Source organism: Lonchura striata, chromosome 8 (assembly GCF_046129695.1).
Source record: "Lonchura striata isolate bLonStr1 chromosome 8, bLonStr1.mat, whole genome shotgun sequence".
In the NCBI taxonomy this organism is placed as follows: domain Eukaryota; kingdom Metazoa; phylum Chordata; class Aves; order Passeriformes; family Estrildidae; genus Lonchura; species Lonchura striata.
This window is the reverse complement of record NC_134610.1, coordinates 20,220,149-20,241,713: the sequence shown is the minus strand read 5'-3', so window position 1 is coordinate 20,241,713 and position 21,565 is coordinate 20,220,149. Positions and strand designations below refer to the sequence as shown.

Genomic DNA, 21,565 nt, shown 5'->3' with positions numbered 1-21,565 from the left:
TTTATACCTGTGCAGTAGTTGTCTGTGAAATCGAAGGCAAGTATAATTTCTTGTATGCATACATAGGGGAAATACTGTCACTCAGCAATTCCTGAGAATTCTTTATTGATTCAAGCATTACCCTTGAGCCAGGCGTGTCTTTCAGGCAATTCAGTTGTACTTACGGGGGGTAGGATTGGAAGAGGGACTAGTCAGAAATGAGGCTTTGCCTAGGACAGGGTTGCATGCCAGGTTTAGCCCCAGTTACAACAGAGTAGTCCCTGGGGAGCTGTTGTCCTCTCTGTTGTTTGAATCACTTCCTCCCTGAGCTCTGAACGAGCCATTCTGGGCTACCATCTCTGTGGCAGACCCACTCACATGAGTATATGTTGTTGGCCATTGGCCAAATTAAAGCATTGGTGGGCAACTTGGAAATTCATCTCTGCCTCTGCTGCCTACAGCCATCTGATGAGACACATAATCCTCAAGAGATCCCTAGAATACAGTGCCTAGCTGAAGGCAGGGAGAATTAAATGTTCTTAAATTGTTACCCACAAATGTCTCCTAGCTGGTCTGGAGTTGGCCCAAATGCTTTATTCATAAGTCTTTTTTCAAGGTGTTGGCAGGGGTTCCCTCAGGAGCATATTTCTCCGTAATTCTCTTCTCTTTTCCAGATTGTTGGCCACAAAATTGAAGTCAAAAACTGGCACCACAGACATGAGGTCTTAAGATCATTATAATTTTTTTTATCATTAAAGAATTGATTTCTGTTATAGATGATTTGCAGAAAATTACTTATCTATCCAGCAGCCAAAGTTTTCTTTATTTTAGATCAAGTTTCTGGACTGTTGAACTGTTGGGAAAAGCAAAATAAACAATGTTCAAGAGCTACAGTCATTTCAGAAAGATTTCCAAAAGGAAATAGACTGCTGCATCTTGGGGAGAGAAGGGACATGGAATATTTTACTATTCTTTGGGCTCCAGAAGAATTAATTTTGATTAACCTAGCAATCTATCCAAAATAGATTTCCTTGTCAACTTTTTAGTCCATAGGAAATTAGTAATAAGTTACTATGTTTGGAGATATTTTTTTTTTCTACATCAGAAAAACCTTAATTCGCTGCTTGGTATTTTAATAAGCTTCCATCCAGTGATTATAGAACTGTAATCAGCATATATAAATATATAGTATTTGTCAAAACCTCCTGTCTTTTTATGTTCATAGGAAAGATTTTTTTTCCTGTACTTTTAGATTTTCCACAATTGTGCTTTTTTAGGCTAAAATTTGGCAGTTAGATTATTTCTCTCCCACAGGTTTTATGTAGACCAAAGCCTGATCTGTCTGCTAATTATCTGTCTTGTACCCCACAGTCTCCTTTAGATTAATAAGAAAAGCCTGTTAAGTTCACCTAGGCACTTTAGCAGTGGTAGGGGGGTGTCTGCTGTGTTATGTGCTTCAGTGTTCTCAGGTGCTGAGAAATACTGCATTTTCACTGTGCTTTAAAATGACTCTTGATTAATTAAATGGATTCTGTTTTTTTCTTTACCCTGGGCTTAGGTATGTCTCTCTGTCATTAGGATTTTCTTACCTTTTATGATCTTTTCAAAAGGCTGTTTCACTTGAACATCAGGATATATTTTTATCCTTTGCTGTTTCATCTACTGCCACTGTTAGCTTCAGATACAGCTTAGGTTTTCAATTTGAATGTAATACCTTGAACTTTTTCAGGTTACCTGTTGTTTGGAGGTTGTAGTAGCTACATAGTCTTCTGTAGAAGAAGTTAATCCTGTTCTTTGGGAAGTCAATGCTATTAAGCATTTCTAAACTCCCAGGTTAAACTTTGTCATGAGTAATCTGTAGCTGTTTTTTTAAAGTATTTTGGAAGAGCTGTAACTCTGGGGCATTGGTAAGTAGTGTCTTCTAGGCTTTGGATTGTCTGGACATAAATATAGTTCTGGAATTTTGTTTTATTTAATCTCAGAGTTTTTATTTAAATCTCAGAGATAGTCTTTTTTTCTCTGCCCTACTGACTACTCATTTCAATTCAATGGGACCTTCTTGACATCAGGATTGTTATTCACATTGGATGGTAATGAACTTCAAAAGCTTCTGCTAAAAATGGGCTGTATTTTTGCTGTTACCTTGAAATTGAACTCTTCTCAAATTAAAACTCCTTGGCTTAATGCCATTATACTAGCATCTCAACTTGATAGAGTTTGATGTTAGTTGATTTGCCTTGCTTTTTCACTTGGCCAAACTTGTATTTTATTGCTCCCTCTATTCCTTGGCTGACAACTTGTCCTGGGTCACTTTATTCTCCATTGGCTTTTATAAGGCACTGGAAGTATAATCTGGAAGATACTTGGATCAACATTTACCTAAGTAAATAATAGTTTATTACCAAATAGTTGCTTTATTTGAGGCAGAAATACTAGCTTCATTAGATTATTTTCCTAGAAATTAAAAAGTCATTTCTGGTTGGTTCTGCAGTAAGGAAAGCCCAGACTTTCATAAAGATAGGGAAGAAGAAGGAAGTTGAATGCATAGTTTGGTTTGGTTTTGGGTTTGGTCTGGGTTGGGTTGCTTTTTTCCCTAAATGAAACAAGAGAAGAGCTCAATTAAAAGGAAATGCATGTGGATGCAGATAGGTATCTTCATGTTGGTATAAAGAGAAGAGTAGTTGTGTGGCCTCATTTTTAAGAGACTGCTTAAGCGATTAAAAATCTGGGTTTAGTAATTTTCTGTAGTCTGTTCTGCATTTGATATTTTAAAGCTTTTCTTTTACCTGCTTGCTGGTAAATGTGTATTCTAGAATGAGAAGAGCTATCATGCTCAATTGCTATGAAGTTAAATTATTGGGGCATCAACATAGTGGATGGGATAAAACCATGTTTAGGATATTCCAAGTTGAAATAAACAGTTACTTAAGGACTTCAGGGGTTGCACTGCAGTACTGTTAAACAGTGGTTTCAGTACTTGGAGTGTTTACTATGCTTAAATCTGGTTTGATATCTTTAAAGGAATCTTGATGAAAAAACAGATAAGGGAGTGAGGGCAGAAAAAAGCCCCCTGCTTTCCAGGCTGCTTTTCCTGCTATTGAAAATATGTATGCTGCCTTTCTGCCTCCTTTTTTGCCCCTTGCACTTTTAGCTGGATATTAGTTAGAAGTACTGTTCTAAAGGATGCTACTGCCTTTGAGGAAGACTACATGGCACCAATATTATCAATGTTAATGTGAAGCTTTCTTAAAAATACGCTGCACAGAACTCTCCTACTGTGTGTGTTACCATAAAATCTGAGTGCCTATGCGGAGCACATCAGGAAATTCAATTTACATTTGGGCTATTGTTAAACTGTCTTTTTCCATTCAACAGATAGGTCTCTGTGTTGAAGTATTTTGCTTTGGCATAAAAAGCTATATGCATAAAAATGCATTAAAGAAACCAGATCAAACCAGTTTGGCTTTCACTTAAGTGAAAGGTGGTTTGTGCTGGCCTTGAATTCAGGAGAAGGGGGCCTCAATCTAATCTGGAGAGTTGTTCTAAGAAGAATCTGGCTTCTGCATAATGAACTTTATCTTCATTGTAGAAAGCTGACAATGTGTGAAGCTGTTGATCTTTCTTCATTTCAAAGCTGTAATTGATGGCCAGATAATAAGAGTCAATTCAGGGTAATAAGAGAGTCAAAGATAAATATTGAGTTGTGGAGCTTGATTCCATATTTAGTGGAAAAGAAAAATAGTCTGATCTGGCAACCCATTGTGTTTGGATCTGCAGTGCTGTTCTGTGTAGTCTACCAGTGTTCAAGATAGAGGTTGCAGTACAAGAGTATCACAAAAGATGCAGTTTTAGAAGGTGAATAATTGCAGCTGCAACTCTCTGCTAAAACTTTTCTCTTAAAATATCAATTTTATTCAGGCCTGAGCAAGTACTTGGTTAAATAAGTGGATCATTTGCAAGTAGTCTTACATTTGCAAGTATATACACGTATTCATGTATTCTTGCATTCAAGTATTTGTGTACACTTGCAATACAAGTGTAGTTGTACTTCACTGTTTTTTGGTCACTGGTTCTGAAGTGTTCTAAGTACCGTGGAGAATCCTTTGAGGCTTTACACCTCTGTTTTGCTAAGGTAGAGTAGTGTATAATATAATATATAGTGTATAATAGATTATACCAAATGCCATGAAAAAGCTTGCAGATTGTTTCTCCGACTTAGAACTTTGACTCTTGACATATTCCATTGTGTCTCAGAGGAATTTGGAGTTTTTTTGAAAAGAATTCCTGCTAAAAATGTCCTTTTCAAGAGAAGGTATCTATATATATTTTATTAGTTTTTATAGAAGAGGCTGTCTATCCTCTGATAAAATAATGTGGAGGATATCACCATTCCCCAAAAATACAAAAGTGACAAAATATTGGTAATTAAAAAAACCCCAAAAAGCTATCAGAAGAAGCATTTGGAATCTGTAGTGGTTACAAGAAATAAAGAAATGTAGTTTTTTAGGACTCTTCAATGAATTTCAGGTGTCCCTCCAGGTGTTCTTTGGAAGATAGTACAAGTTTGAATGACAGTGAGTGGTAACAATGCCAGTCTTTCCTTCAGCATCATGGTAAATATGCTGTAAGTACTTGTGTAATGTGATTGGATGTCCCTTGAATTAGTGAGTTGGCCTTCAGGTGTAGGACTTTAGTTCAAATAAGAAGTCTGGGTATATTTTCAGGACTGTAAGTTATGTCAGTCTTGTTGGTAGCAAGGCATTCTGTGAGCAGAAGAATTTATAAAGTCTAATGCTTAAAAAAAGCTATATGTCCTTTACCTTTAATATGTAATTTTTATAATTAAAAAAAAAATTGTCCCGCACATGAAATGTTTTAAAACTTCCAGTACCTTTTAAAAGTAGGTAACTTGTGCTGAGAACTGAAGGTACAGAGCTGCTTGTTCTAGATAAAACAGCTGTGTGTTGGATGTGGATGGTGTATTTAAATTACAACATTAATGAAGAAGGCAGTTCTTGGGATCCTTCCTGGGATTTCTCTCTGTGGAAATAAAGTTTGAATCCAGATTTTCTGTATTTTCTGTTAAATCACAAATATAGCAGTGCGTGTTGCTTTTCAGTCTTGAATATTTAACAATAACAAAACCCAAACCAAAATAAACCCCCCAAACATAATAGCAAAAAACCACATCAGTAGAAATAATGAAGAGAATGCAGTGCATGCATTCGTGTGTGTAGCTCCAAAATATGAGTAGAAAAAGAAAGGGATATATTTTATCTGTGCTGTGGATTGCCCCTTTACATGCTACATCACCATTCTGACCAGTGAGTTAACCCAGGGGTACTGATCTCTTTAGTGCATTAGTATCTATACATGGTGCATGACACCTGCAGCTATCCACAGTGATTATTGCTCTCCCATATTTCATAAAATAAACAATGTAAGGTATGGTAGTATCTATTTCTGTAATGTACACATGATTTTGTAATTGCTGGAGTTACATCAGTAATTTTAAGTGATCACTGAACTTTTGTGGGCAGTGACTTATAAAATAGGCTAATAAATCAAAATATTGCTAGACATGCTTCATTAAATGGTTTACTTTGCTAAACTAAAATGTTGGGTTTTTTTTCAGAGTGACATAGACTTAGAAACTTCTACTGTTATAAAGTCAAAATAGCAATAATTTAAACTTTTCTGACAAATCTGTTGTGATTAATTCCTTATGCTTTTTCAGAGCAATGCTTTCCCATTAAGGTATAGAATATATCCATACATATTGGGAAAGATATGCTGAACATATCTGCTTTAAAAAAAATACAGCCTTACTACACAGTCCATTAATGTAAGAAATATTTTTTATGCATATGAGAAGTGTTCAATTTGTTATAGAAACCCTTGAAAACAGTACACAAGCACAATTTAGGGAGCAAGAGTTTGAAGAGGATTCCTGATTGTTCTACATTCAGTATACGTGTAGATACACAAATAGTTTTAAACCCAGGGAGTTTACAATCTAAAGGATGTAGAAATTGGAGAAGTTTTTACGAGGCAAGTTCAGTAGCAGCATTACAACTGTAGAGAAACCAGCTGCAGTTTCAAACTGCATTGTTGGAAAAGCGTCCTCCAGCTCTATATATGGCTGCGTTTGGGTGTAGTAACAAAATGTGGTATCTCTAACCTGCCACTCACAGTTTGATTTTTCAAAAGAAGACTCTGCCACAAACACATTTCCCTACCAGCTGTTTATGTCTTGGTGTGATTTTCTTCCATTGGAGGAGGTCTATTACCAGTTCCGGTGTTAAAGGAGTGCTCACACCACACTTGCTATCATCTGCCTTCCTGCAGGAACAAGGGCAACTTGAATTAGCCAAATAGCAGAACCAGTGCTTTCCCTTACCAGAGGGGTTAGCTCTATGGCCAGGAGTGGCCAAAATGTCAGAAAGATCTGTCTAGGGCTTGAATGCTGAAGATCTTGAGATACCCAAGAGTCCTGTAAGAAAGTGTCTTTTGACTTATTAATAGTGAGGGAAAAGCTATGTTGATGCATTTGGTTAGAATGTTAAGCTGATGGGTAGAGGTTTATACCAGCAGTTAAACTTTGAAAACTAGTTTTCACCAAAACAGAATTTCAAAAGCTTTTTTTCATGGCACCATTCTTTGCTGAACTGCTGTGTTCTGTGGGACTGAAAAACACCAACTTCTTGTGTCTTAGTCAGAAAAAATTGAGGCTATTTTACTGTGTGGTATTTGGAGGCTGTGCTATTACAGTAGTGCATTAAGACCTCGACATGAAATATCTTATTTAAAATAAAGCAACTGAAATGTTTCCAATTGAAAATAAACTGAATGTTCAAGTAGTTGAAAAGATTAAAACACAGAATGCAGTTTGTGTAAATACTAAAGACTTATTTGTCTACATCATCTTTCAGACTCATTAAATAGCCATAAGTGATTTAAATACAAATTAGGAAGCTGCACATCATGTTGCAGCCTACTCATGTAGGCTGAGCTCATCTGAAACTCCTTTTGTTCCTCTGCTTCCTTCCACCTTACTTTCCCTGCAGATGCCAGCAGCACTGATTTGCCCCATTTACAGGGCTCTGTTGAAGCCATCACCTCTTCAAGTGTCTGTGTTATTCTTGGTTCTTTTTTTATTGCTGATCCCGCTCAGTTTTCCTCTGACATTTGGACCTCCATATTATACTGCATTTGTGTGCATGAGTGTGATCTACCTTCTGATTTTCCTTTTTTCCCCCTATAATTCCTGCTTGTTGATCTTTGACATTGTTAGTCTAATATTTAAATAATACAGAAAACAAGATCATTGCAGAATGTATTGCAGAATTGGGAGGTTTTATGCTGGAAAATACTTTGTTCCTGTCAGCTAGTTTTTAATCTATAAATAATTGCTGGGTTGGCGTATTGCATACTGCAGGCTCTATGTCTCTTACATGCCTCTAACAGGTTCTCGTTTTCAACCAGAATTGACAAGGCTATTCTGATACGCAGAACTTGCCAGAAAATTTTTGTAATTCCTTGAGTGCTTTGGTTATTAGGTAACAGATGGTGTGTCATTGTCAAGTTGAGAGTACAAATCCTTGGTTTGCATAGGCCAGTGGTATGTTTGGCTTGTTTGTGAAATGTTCCACTACAAATATTAGGAAATGTAATGAATTTATATATGTATTTTTTTAGGAGCAATGGATGAACTTCATAGCCTGGACCCAAGAAGACAAGAATTGTTAGAGGCAAGATTCACAGGAGTAGTAAGTGGCAGCACTGGGAGTACTGGAAGTTGCAGTGTTGGAGCTAAAGTAAGTCCTAAGAGCAGTCATTCAGATCTGCTGTCTCTGAAATACTAATTTATCTCACACCATCTAATTTTCATATTGTCAACATGATTTACTTGTAAAGCATTGGCTCTCAGAAAACTCCCTGTTTTTCTGTTATTTTGCTTTGAGATAGGATTGTTTATCCTGAACCTTTCTGTGACATGGACATTGAATTGTTCTTAAAAACACTGAAGAATGAGCTTATACAGGCTCTTTTGTGGGTTTGTTATAGTGCACACGTGATCAGAGATGGAAGATTTTCCCATTATTTAGGTGGAGCTGTCCCTGCTGTAGATGACCATCTACTTACGGAGTCTGGTGTGACATCTGATTTTTAAGATTAAACTCTTTTGAAGATTAATACATATAGATAAATTATTTCAACATTTCCAGACATTTATATCAGTTTCTCTTACTTTCATTGTAGAATTCCTGTCCTTTAGTATCTAAGCCAGGATGCAACACTTGAGGAAGAACCTTATGAGCACTGAATAATTACCTTCCATATGTTGTATATTTCCTTTTAGTTAATATATCTGCAAAATAATTTTGTCTTTGTTGCATATTCTGTTCAAGTTACTAGCTTCAGCTTCCAAGACTGATTTCTGCAATACTATTGCCTAGCCAGAAGTACTCAATTTTGTATTTGTGCATTTGAATGTTCTCCATCAAGTATAGTACTTAATAAACTGATATTAAAAAGGTGTCATACTAATATTTTTAGGTGTGTTTCCCTCATGACTAAATTACTTCTGAATTCTGTTTCCAAACTGTTTGCAGTGTCCTTATGTTTTAAGTGCTTTACATAAACTTGTAGTATTTTTAGGGTTTCCTATGTTGTATTTTAGTTACTGGTATAGATTACAGAACAAAATACTTCCTGATAGAAGACATTGATGAAACTTCTGAAGACATGTCATGTATTGATAATTATGAACAAACTACACAGAATTGAAATATTACTATATTACTATATAGTATATATCACTATATATATAGATATCTCACTATATATCACTATATTACTATATAGTGATCTTGCATCATATCTTAATTTGCTTTGGAGAGTGACATGAAGATAACTGTCACAAAACTGTTAAAAGGTGACAAACTTGTTATTACCATTTAAACCAAGAAGTGATTTAAATAGTCTGGGGAAGATCTGAGGTTGGATTGACACAGTGACAGTGATGCTCTAATGGTCTTCTCATTATGATTGCAGAATTGTATATTTGCCATATCTTATGCTTAAAATTAGAAAGAGACAAACAATGATTCTGGCCTGTTTTGTTTATTTATTCCTTGGGTTCCCTAGTACTGCTTACTCCCCTAATTAATTAACTCATTTTAATAGCTCAGGTAGTTGCTCATAATTCACATTAGTATTTATAATTTTTTATTACTAGATCTGTACTTCTAACTTCATTGAAATTTTACTTCTTCATGCAGCTGTTTCGATCCATTGCTTTTTTGCAAATTTTCCCTCATAATCTGTCTGCTGCTGTATGTGTAGTACATTTTTAAAGGCATTATTGAGTTTCATGTGGTTCTTTTTTTAAAAATTTGATTCCCTGTGCATCACTGCTTACCATTTCCATAAATCTGTTGAAGTCTTTTTCTTGTTGTCTGTTGTTCAGCTGATTTCAGCTGTTAGCCAAATTACATTCCGCTTTCACATTCTCAGTTTGTTCATCCACGTTAGCCAGAAAAAGAAATTTAAAATAACTAACTTCCTTTTTCACTCTACCATGGAAAACATATATTTCTTGTCCCTGATGTGTTCCAAGATTTGTATCTCATCCAGTTGGTTTCCAAATGGATATCTAGATGAAGTGTTGTTTTTTAATACTATCTAATGCTTTGATAAATGTTTGCAGAAGATACTGTTACCACTGTTTCTTATAGATGCAGATCCTCATCTAAGACACTGTTGTTCTTACTTTCTAGTCCTGTGATTTGTTACACCATCAGTAAAACCACAATTATATCAGTTTTGTTTGTATTTCTTTTATTTGTGACCGTTCATTGTATCCACGCAGATAATGTGAAGTGTAGTAGCTGATCTTGGCTGTGTTTGGAAAAAAATTTTTTAAAACATATAGTCTGTAGTCTTGGTGGGGGATGTTTGGACAGGCTTATCTGATTCTTATTTAAAAACCTGATGAAAGATTTTTGATCTGATGTGCAGAGGTAACTGGGAAAATATGAGGTATAAATATAATATCCAGTGGTCTGCCTTTATTTTGGAGGCCAAAATAAGAAAACTTTTTCATGTTCAATCCCAAATCTCCATGTTCCAGTTTCTAATTTTCCTAAACTAGCAAGACAGTACAGAGCTTGCAACTTTAATAGTTTTGGTTTTTTTTAATATTCTGTGTCATTCTATTCTTCTAGTAAGTAAATTGAAATTTACTCTTTATTTGTTGGGAATACTCTTTTGAATACTATGTGTTTTGCTGAAGAGTTTTGGAATTTCTGGGGGGGGAAAGCCCATCATGTCCAAACTTTTTTAGTAAGCAAGGTTGGAAATAAAAATGTAGGTTACTGATACTATTGTTGTATCTGACTTGGATGACCAGACACTGACACAGGGCAAGGAAGGACTACATACAGACATTTCTGTACTGGAGGCTGCCCTGGGGGTGAAAAGATGCATGGAAATTTTGTGTGTTTAACTAATATTTCTCTGGAAATTTTAATTCAGAGATGATCTAGTTATTCAGATACCACAGATGAGTACTGTCCTGCAAGCTGGTACTGGGGAGCAAACTGCCTTGGAACTATTTCACTTCAAAGTATTTGTTCTGTTGTCTTATGTGGAAGAGGCTGTTCCATCCATATAAGAGTTTTGGTGGTTTTTTTTTTTAAATAAAAAGACACTCAGCTGATGATGACTCATTAAAATGTCTTCTTGACATGCTCTGTTCAAAAGATCTCTGAATAAATCAACCTTAGTAAATGTCTAAAAAAATACTGTAATTTGGGACTGTGTCACTACTTGGGGTTGTTGTGTTTTCTTCCCTCACTAATATAAATTTATTGTGTTGGGGTAAATAATTTGTTTTAAGAATGTAGAATAATATTGCCAATAGGTGTTAATTTTCTCCAAGACAAGCTAGACTATTGCAAAGTTTATTTTTAAATGTTCCAAAGATTATTTTTAAATATTCCATGACAGAAAATGAAAACATATTTTAATTAATACCTCTTTTTCTTCAAAAACTGAGAAATTCTAGTAGTCTCTAGAACTATCTCCAATGGTTTTGAATATGCTAGGATTTTACTTGCCTGAAAAGCAATGGAAATTCAGAATTTACTCTGCCCTGTCAAAACATCCACCTGTCAAACTTCTTTTCCCCCTTTCCAGTCACAAATGCTCTATAGTTAGTTTTTCCATGAGAGCATGAACTGACTGTTGCTGGTTGTAATTGTGAGTGGTAACAGTGGATTATGTTTTATAACTGTGTATAATGTTGAGTATTTGATTTGTTTTGGTAGGCCTCAACAAATAACGAGAGTTCAAATCACAGCTTTGGAAGCTTGGGATCTTTGAGTGATAAAGAATCAGAGGTAAGTGTATGGAGCAGATTCATTATTACCTCAGAATTTTAATGCTAACAATTAATTTATTTTTATTCTACTTTGATGCCTTATTTTGTATAGAAGCTTTTAAAGTAAAATGCAGACTATTCAGATAGGTAGGAAAGAGCATAAATTACTGAAAGGCACTATCTCTTGAAAGAGGAACCATGACTAGAAGAAGTGAGTTTATTTGGACTTTTGGTCATGAAACTAGCTGCTTCTGCTTCTCTGTTATCTATGTAGTCATGGTCTGAGGATGCATACAGCTTTTGGAGCTGAAAATGTTTATATAGTTTGCTGTCTTTTGTTTCATCAGCACAGATAACTTTGATCTTTGGATGAATCCTTGAAAATACTCTAGAAACTAGTTTACTGTATTTTCAAATATGGATTTATGCCAAGGCCAGACATCCTTAGTAGACATCACCTTTATTTGTAAAAGCTGCAGTTATCACTGTATATTGTCTTACATAAATCCAGTTTGTAGTCCAAGAAAAAGATTAATGCTTTTATTGCATTTAAATATGCAGAGCTCAGACTTCCCTTGAGTAGAATATTTTTCTCTTAGTGATGAGCATTGATATAGTTGCACTAATACTACAACTCTTAGAACATACCTATTTTGGGGTTGGTGAGTCCCTCTGACAGTTTTGCCTCTGTCATGGATTGTGTGGATAAGATTTATCCTTTGTAACCAAGAGTGGATTTTTAGCCTAGGCTAGACCCTGTGTGGCAGTGTGTCATGCTAGAGAGATGGTTATTTGGAATGTGCTGTTGGTGTTATTTTCACGTCAGAGCTTTACTTTGGGACCTAATTGTTCATTTGCTCAGTCACTACAAGATGCTTTTTTATTGGGCTGTCAGCAAGAGAATTTAATTGGTTCCCAAAGCTGATAACTTATAAATAAAAGTTCTGTATGTGTGATTTGTTTTTCTTACTGAAAAAGCTGTGCTATGTTTTCTTTCCCCTCACCTTTCCCAGCTGGATTATGCATCCAACTGCATAGACTATTTTCTTAGCCAGAAGATTGTGTCTGCCTGTTGTTTTTATTCCCGGCTTTTCCTAGAAATACTCTGGGCAGTGATGCAGTTCTGATGTAGGTGTGGGAATTGGAATGGAAATGTGTTGCAGTAGCCTGAAGGTTATGATGCATTACTGCAATTCCTTGACAGAAAAAACATGTTTATGAGTAGTTGAGTTATCTCAAAACACTGACTATATGTGTAATAAATTTTTGGTGTAGGAAAATGTTATTTTACAGTTCTGTACATGAGATACAAAGGTAAAGCTTTTCCAAGGCATGTGACTTTGAAAGTCTCTGCACAGTTGTTTTAACTTCAAGTCTTGCTTATGGGTAAGGATAATATTTTGTCTTTTAAATATTCTAAGACTTGTATTCTAAAATAGAAACTGACATCTTCCTCAAAAATGTCCCTGTGCAGAAGTCTGCTGTACTCCATTGCACAGTGAAAGATGAGTCTTAATGACACTGAATAGCGAAATACATTTTCTTGACTCTTTCAGAAGTTGTTAGTTGTATTCACATTAATGATAATTGTAATAGCAAGTATGTAAATAAATTTTTACAGTTCTTAAAATTACATCTAGTTACTTGTATCCTAAAGTACCATAAAAAGTAAACTGCAGATTTTAGGACTGCAAACAGGTTGTGGCATTGCTCTGTTGTGTTGGTTTTTGTTTGTTTCAATAGCATGACCTTGAAGGTTTCATAGTAACAGTGACAGTAATGTGGAAATAAGACTTGCTCATTGGAGAGGCAGTGCCATCGCTTGATGTTGAAAGAGCACTGTTGTGTTACAGTAGGTCTTGGGATAAAAAAAAGTAGATATGCAAATCTCACTACCATTGAAATTAATTTCTAGCAGGAGTGTCAGTTTCTGATCAAATCCTGATGATGCATTCATGTCATTACTCTGTGCTTTCATCATGAAGTGGCACATTAAATCTGTGAATGTGAAGGGAAGGCTCAGGGGAAGCCCAGTGAAATTGAGGGGAAAACTAAGATCAAGACCAAGATGTGTGAGGCTCTGCTGTGTGTGACTTTAATATAACTTTACAATCTAGCATTGGATAACCTTAAAAGTATTTTATCTTGCTTATGAAATAGTAAGATTTAAATTAAATTTTGGCTATAGGTAAACACTTCTGCAGCTACAGAAAGCAGCTTCAGTCTTCCTTTATCAGGGAGATACTCCCCAGCCCCATTAGTCTTCAGTTTCTTGTAATTCATATGACTCCATTCATTAGGAAGGATTTTGGAGTACATTTTCTAGTGATTGATGTGTGCTGTACATTATCATACGAATTTTGTGCTTAGAAAAGGGGAACATGACCTTAATGAGTAACCTTATTAATAACCTCATTAGTGTGCTAGTACTTCCTGGTTTGGAAGGTTAAATTAAACACTGAAAGAAATCAGAAGAGCTTAAGCAAATAGACATTTCTGAATTACTTGAGTTTTAAAACTATAAACATCTTTAAATGGCTGGTTTTACAAGCCACAGCAGCTGGAAACTAGTTTTGGTGGGGGAAATCTTACTTGTTTTGTCATTAATTAGGTTTTAAACTTTTTTTTCCTTTTTTTTCTTGATACGGTATGTAAAAATTACTATATTAGAGTGTAACTGCAGAATTGAAAGTTGGAAAGCAAGAATAACATGAAAATGCTTGGTTAAGTAGTTGCAATTTAGTTTGTGGAAAGATAGCTTAATATTACCTATTTACCTGGCAATAATTCCAAATTATTAAAGTTAAAATTCTAAGCTATGCTTTCTGCTTGTAGAATCAATAGTCTTGAGTTAACTCCATTTCCAGGAGTCTGTGTTGTATACTTGGCTAATGTATGATAGCCCTGTAGAAGATGCAGTCAGATGATGTCAGTTGGATGAGTTTATTTAAAATAGTATATATTTCATTTAAACTTAATTTACAGCCTGATAGTACAACATTTACAGTTGTAAAACTTCCAAAGATATCTTTATGAAGCAACACACATAGTCAAAACACATAAAAAATAAATGGTATAGCAAAGGAAGACCTTTCTTTTCCTGCTGGTTCTTTTATCGACTAATAATTTTCTAGGGATCACAGGTAGCTTTAAGTGGCTCTTGCCAACATAAATACTGTTGGGTATTTGTAGTAAATTCATGTTTGAGTATATCCACACAAAGATTTTGGAATTGAAAGGTCCTTGAAATGATTTAGTGATGGTTGAAATTTGAATGTTCATACAATTCGCTGTGCTAAGAAAGCATACTTGGAGCACCAAATGGCAGATACAATAAAATGATAAAATGATGATATCATGAGAGAATGAAGCATCTTGTCACTGATCTCAAATTTAGTCTAAGCTGTTAAGGTAAAAAATAGTTCATGTTTACTAGTTCAGTTTACTGATAAAATAGTTAATGTAATGTCTCCTATGCTTTCTCCAGTTATGTATGAGGCACCATGAAGAATACATACACATAGAGCTGCAATATGTTGAACAAGAGCAGCTTGTATTATTTAAACTGGGGAGACTAACTGGTTTGAATCCTCAGATCAAAGAGGAGCAAATATAATTTAGAGATGCTTCTGATCACAGCCCTTTCTTGTTATCTGTGTTGTACATGGTGATTGTAATTTCTGGGCAACTGTGTAGAAAAATTTATCCCAGAAATATTCAGAGATCTGTATTTTTTCACTTATCATTGATACTTCTCTTTCTTTTCCTTGAGATAAAACTGTATGGGGAGGACGACACTTTCTAAGTGGCTAGAGATTAACATTTTGAGCAATTTTTGCTCTCTACTTTTTCCTCTTTTTCTTTCTTTTTAATTCTCAGCAGATTCTAGAAATCTATACCATTTTTATTAGTTTGGAAATATCTTTTACACTTATGAAGAAGTGTAACATTATTGGCTTCCTATTGAAGCATTGGGACTTTGTGTTTATGCTACAGCAGTGTGTAGAAAACACCATCAAGAATCAGATTATTTCACTTAAGTATTTAGCTTTAAAACACTTGCACTGGAATACAGAGATCTTGGTAAGATATAGACATAAATGAAATGAAAATGGGTATTCATAAACCCTGGAATGAATGAAAAGGAGTAATTGCTTAAAAATTAATATGTGGAATTGCCTTTTGGGAAATAATTTAAGAATTACTTCTCACTTTGTTAAATACCTCTTCTAGCTTGTACCTGATTGACCAAAGATCATATTATCTAGTTTAACTGTGATCTGAAATGGCATCCCTGCTGAATTGTGAAATCATGTTTTATGGATGAGGATTTAAATTTATTTCATAATAATACAGCAGTAATACAAATAAATAGAACTTATTTATGCATCGTGTTCTTTTTGTTGTTTGTAGACTCCAGAGAAGAAACAGTCAGAACCTTCCAGAGGAAGAAAAAGAAAAGCAGACACTCAGAGTGAAAGCAGCCAAGGTAAATTAAAATATAAATTGACTAGGTAGTGATTGCATGTAACACAGTTTTGACTGTTAGCCTTAAAAATTCTGTATTTTCACTTACGTAAGATAGGTGTTATGTTTTGGATGATAAGTTATGTATTGTTGTCACCTCCCATTTGTCACTGGAAGGGATGGGCACGTAAAACATGAATGGGACTGGTAATTACCCAAAAGACTCATGAGCTGCTGCATGTTAAACTCACAGCTATGATATAACTCTGTAATCTTTTTAAGAATAACAGCAATTCTTCTTGTGCAAAATATCTTGTGGTTTGAATTTCTTTTCAGAGGATAAGGGGAGAAAAAGATTACTGATTACAATATCTGATGCTTGTTTTACAGGTATATATAAGAATTTTATTCTTCCTTTTTTGTGGAAGATTGTATTAGTCTAGAAGGGTGTGGAAATAATTATGACACTGATTTCTAATTTAATATTTACAAAGTTTAGTTTTTGTCATTCCTCTCTTTGTGTGACAACTGGTGGAAATTTAACCTCAAGACAAAAATTCATCAGAAAAGGAGTGGAAATAGTTCTGATGACATCTGTATCAGCTTTATTTTTCATTCTAACAGAGCTAGAAAATGTCACTTCATATATAAAGCAATAGACTCCATATCTGGAAATCTTTGTGATGCAGCATGCTATTAGTAGAATGATCATGTTGTTTGATTAAAATTAATTTCTTCCTAAGTGTTACTTTGTAGACATCTACTTTGTTCAAAGATCCTGTGTGAAATTTCCTATTTTCATTGTTCTAGTAGCTTATCCTTCCTCTTACTAATGAATGTTGAAATTAGAGATGATGAAAATTTTTGGGCCTTTTTAATACAGAAAACGTTGTTATAATATCTTATCATTGTTTTACTGTCAGCAGCAGTAAAACTTTATATTGCACTGCAATATTCTCAAGGAGCTGGCCTAAGAAATTGCAGCCTGTTGGAGTGGTACAGTGAAGTTGAAGCAGAGCAAAAAACTATTGTATTGGAAAAAAGAAACAAGAAATCAATCTTTTGTATATTGCATATCCGGGATATTGACCTTGTAATATGTAAATTAATCCATAAATATTGAAGAAAAGGATTATTTAGAACATAGAAGTAATTGGAAGGTGGTATAAATCAGTGTAAATCTATTCATAATTGGCTGTGCCAAAATAATTTGACACATTTCTTCAGTGCAGAGCTCTGTAACATGACATCAAATAGATTTTTCCATACTGAAGAGGAATGCAGTCTGTCTCATTTACCTGCATGAAAGCAAGTTTGATAAAGTGGTGTATGAGAGTTAAGCATGAGGACAAAAATTATTAGCAGAATTACAGGGTAGGTAAAGAATTGGCTAGAGGGAAGTAGCAGCAATACATGCACTGACTGGGTAACTACTGGAGAAGTTGGCTGTGTGCTGTTCTAGGTCTTGGAATTATTTTATCTAATTTTTTCTGTTAGAAGTCTTGACACAAAATGGGCTGTCAAATGTTTCTGGTTTTTTTATGTTACTTCTCAGTGACACAGCATTATGCAGCAGTGTCTGTACACAGGTATATTGAACTAGAGAGAATTCATCAGTGCTGAAACAATAGAAAAGCTTGAAAATCTTTGCTAAAAAGTGGAAATCATATTTATGGATCTATAGGTAATGACGTCCTAATATATTGCAAAAATTCCTTTCTAGAAAGTAAAAATCTTTGAACAATAGTCCATTTTCAAGATGTTTCCTAACAGGTTGTCTGACTTCTACAGAAGAAAAGCCCAGTCTTAAGATTTATTGGTCATTTTAGGGCCAAACAGAAGAAAACATTTGTGCATCCAGTAATGTGTAGGTGCAATATCTGGAATGCCATGTTGGGGCTAGGTCCTCCTGTTGAAGAAATATAATTCATGTTAGTTCTCCTGAAGTCTCAATCCATTTAAGGTAAATTCTAATCTCAGTTGCTAGAGTTTTATTTCCCTACTTAGCACTATGAGTTACCCAATTCATAATCAGATTAAGAGTACTGGAAATACCTATCATTCTCTATGCCCTCACTGTTACTGGCACCTAGGAAAATCCTTGCACAGAATATTTGGGCATAATGACTGACCTGGACTATATATATAATGTTAATAACTTGGTCAATTTGATTCTTTGAGATAGGCCTTGAAAAGGGGAGGGACTTAGAACTGAAGGTTTGATCTATAGGTTGAGAGATGAGTTTTGTGTCATCTTTAAGATGGGTTTCTATAAAGGCTACTCTAAACTGCTTTAGGAATTGAGGGTGAATTAATATCTGATTTCTCAATGAATGGATTATGCAATTCCCTTGGTTTTGGCAATCCCTAATTACCTATATAGGGACATCACATATTACCACATCAAAGAAAACCAATTAACAAGTGGTAAGATTTTACTATAATTATTTTATAGGAAAAAATGTAAGACACCTTCACAAGTAATTTATTTAACAAATTCTAATGTATTACTGTATTTGTTGCAGGAAAGAATATTGGGGGACGTGGTCACAAGATTAGTGACTATTTTGAGGTAAGAGTTTTGTAGATTTTACTTTGGTTTTAAAATTTTCTTCTAAAATATACTTTTAGCTTTTTTTGGATGCTACAGAATTTTTGGTTATAATAGACAGGCCTCTTGAGAGGTTACTTCTTTTTTCTTTATGTATGCTTCTGAGAATTAAACCTTGAAATAGAGATGCAATCGTCTCCTGATGGAGCCTGAACTAAAATACAAAAACTATTGTCTTTCACACTGTTCAAGCAGTGCACTAATAAAAGTAATACAATCTGATTTACAAATGCTGTGTACAGCCGTGCTGTAGGCTGTACTGTGTACATTCAGTAGATGTATAATGTATTTTGAGGAGACTGACTGATTGGAGGTCCATATGTGCTTTACAGTACCAAGGTGGAAACGGCTCGAGTCCAGTGCGAGGCGTACCTCCTGCAATCCGCTCTCCTCAGAATTCACATTCCGCTCCTTCTTCTGTAAGTCTGGGAACTCATAACTGCAGGAGATACCTTTATAGTCTAAAAATAGCAATATTGAAAATAATCTGTATTCAAGGGGAGAGTTTTCAAAGGAATGAGTTCTGGGAAAGAGTTCATTCTTCCAAAAGGAAAAAAAGAAATCAAATTAAGTATTAAAACTAAAATTTTCTATTAACACTCAGTCATTTTTTCTTACACATCTTTTAAATACAAGAGAGTTATGTAAAATGTTGAATAAATGTTAAAGTGTTGTAATGACATCTATTCATAGGCCTCACACAAAAAAGGGGAGGTTTTTTGTTACTTCTAAGGAAACTTGGATCCCTAGCTTGGAACTTTAAAAGTTTGGGTTTTGATAAATTGTAATTTTTTTCAATAATTGATACCTAATCTGCCTCTAAAATTCTCTGTTGGTCGTACTAACTCATTTTTTTTTCCTTCGTATAAGCACAGTTTCAGTGCTCAGCATACCAATGTGTTATTCTAAATGGCTAAACAAATTTTGCCAGCTACAGAAAAGATTTGTTTTCTCTGAAGGTAGACCTCAGCTTTTATTCCATGTGCTTTCAACTTCAGGCATCCTCTTCGTCTTGCCAACAATGTGGAATGTAATACAGATTTTGGAATTTGGCTTGAAAAAGGTCTCATTCACACAAACTACGTTTATTAACGGGATTTGTGTTCTGATCTGCACTAGCTTCCCCTCTCTGGTTCTTCCATGAGAACTAAACATTCCAAAAATAACTCACATTATTCTTGAGTTGTGAAAACTCAGAATCAGAAAAATAAGTCTTTGTAAGACTGCCATCACCTTATGTCAGTCTTGTATTGTCTTAAATTTTTCTGTCTGTTTCCTAAAAGTGACAATCTCAGTTTTCTCAGAGAATATGTTCACCCTTTCTGAACTGTAAGTGGTATGTAACGCCATACTGATAGCTCTCAATGCAGTGCTTCAAGTAGTAGCTTGTGTAAAAAAAATGCCTTATTTCTCTGTTCTTTGAATTGTTCCTGCCAAGAGTTGTACCAAGGCTATGCTCATAATTAAGTATAACATCTGTATCTAAAATACTTTGCTTTCATGCCTTTCAGGTTCGACAGAATAGTCCTTCTCCTACTTCGTTAGTTTTTGGGGACCACCCTCTCACACAACCAAAGCAGTTATCTATTAAAATTACTCAGGTAACTTTTTGAGTAGATCACTTTAGATCGCAGAAAAAAGAAGCAGTCATGTTTATTTATTTGTCTTTTAACTTCTTATAAACTCTTAAAGACTTTCAAAAGCTCTGCTTTTTAAAATTGCCAAAGCATTTTTCAGTTAAGTTCAGCAGCTCTTAATTTAAATATCTCTGGAGGGTTTTGTATTCTGCACTTGCTCAGCTCCCAGCATGGTACTTCATGATTACATAGATGACCATGGCATTGGTAGGTTTTTGCTCAAGATTTTAGCTGTTGTGTGATTTTAGAAATAGAGGCTGCTTTTTCAGGCAGTATATAAATTGACAGCTGCCACTGTCATACTGCATTTAAAATCCGACATTGAAGAAGAAAAATGAGATGGATAAAATGGCAATCAAAATGATCAACACAATTCTGACATGACTTTTACAAGCTGAAATCAACTGTTTCATCCTCTCTGCCATTTCTGGTGTGATGTGTTCTGTCTTCTGTATTAGTCAGAAAAAGCTTGCTTCACCTGTTGACTGGTACAGAGAAATTAATTAGTTGACATTTATGTTCTTGCTCTGTTTTTTATGCTTTTTTATGAACAGAAACTTCACAGTTGGTGATGAAATCTTCTAATGGTTTGTCCCAACTGTTCATATTTGTCCTTATGTGGAGGGAAAGTGATTTTGAATAAGAATCTTTAATGATACTTCCAAACACCTGAAAATAAGATTTTTCTGGTCTTGTTGAATGTTTATTTCTCTGCCTAAGAAGCATAAAAATAATAATGCGGTAGTTGTAAAAGGAAAGGATAAATATTTAAAAATGTTCTTTCTAGACTGATCTCACAATGCTGAAATTAGCTGCACTAGAAAGTAATAAAAATCAAGACTTGGAAAAGAAGGAAGGTCGTATAGATGACTTACTCAGGGTAAGTGTTGGACATCGGGTAAAGGTATTTATTCAGAACAGCAGACTGAATATGAGGACAAGTTTTTAGATTTTAAAAAAATTACTTAAATAAAAAGGTATAACAAGTTTTTAATTTTTGTAATTTTTTCTTAAATCTAAGAAATCTATATAATGAAATGTATAAGATATTTTTTCAGGTTCTCTGCTACAACTTGTTAATGATTAAATAGATTTGTAGACTTCTGAAGGTGGAAAGAAAGGTGATGCCATTTGCAGGCAGCTCATGAATTCCTTAAATTTATATTAGAAGTCACCTAACGAGTGGTTTTGGGTTTTTTTTTGGTTCTAATTGTGAATTGCCATTATGTGTGGAACAACTGTTGGCATTTTTAGAATGGAGGTGATTATGACAGAAATAAATACAGGCAATGAATAACTACTTTCAATAAGAAAACTACACAATACTTTAAGACTCGTTTTCAGAAAAAAAAATCTTAATGCTTATGCTCTGGAAGATGGGAGATGGTATATATGGAAATATAAAATAGGAAACAAAGCTGTATTTCACAAGTTGTTGTCTGATTAGTGTTTCTATGTGTACATCCATATGCACAATACATAAAA

General features: G+C 34.7%; 1 protein-coding gene across 4 annotated transcripts in view; it reads left to right on the top strand.

The window, feature by feature from the left end:
• The window catches only part of TLK1 (tousled like kinase 1), a 68,020-nt gene that overhangs the window by 17,919 nt on the left and 28,536 nt on the right, over nt 1-21,565 (top strand). For all 4 annotated transcript variants that reach the window (XM_021552449.2, XM_021552450.3, XM_021552448.2 and 1 more), the window contains exons 2-8: nt 7,678-7,796; nt 11,313-11,384; nt 15,779-15,854; nt 18,358-18,404; nt 18,776-18,862; nt 19,955-20,044; nt 20,868-20,960. In XM_021552449.2, the coding sequence (XP_021408124.1) occupies nt 7,683-7,796; nt 11,313-11,384; nt 15,779-15,854; nt 18,358-18,404; nt 18,776-18,862; nt 19,955-20,044; nt 20,868-20,960 (579 nt within the window). In that variant the 5' untranslated portion in view covers nt 7,678-7,682. The remainder of the gene's footprint in view (nt 1-7,677; nt 7,797-11,312; nt 11,385-15,778; nt 15,855-18,357; nt 18,405-18,775; nt 18,863-19,954; nt 20,045-20,867; nt 20,961-21,565) is intronic.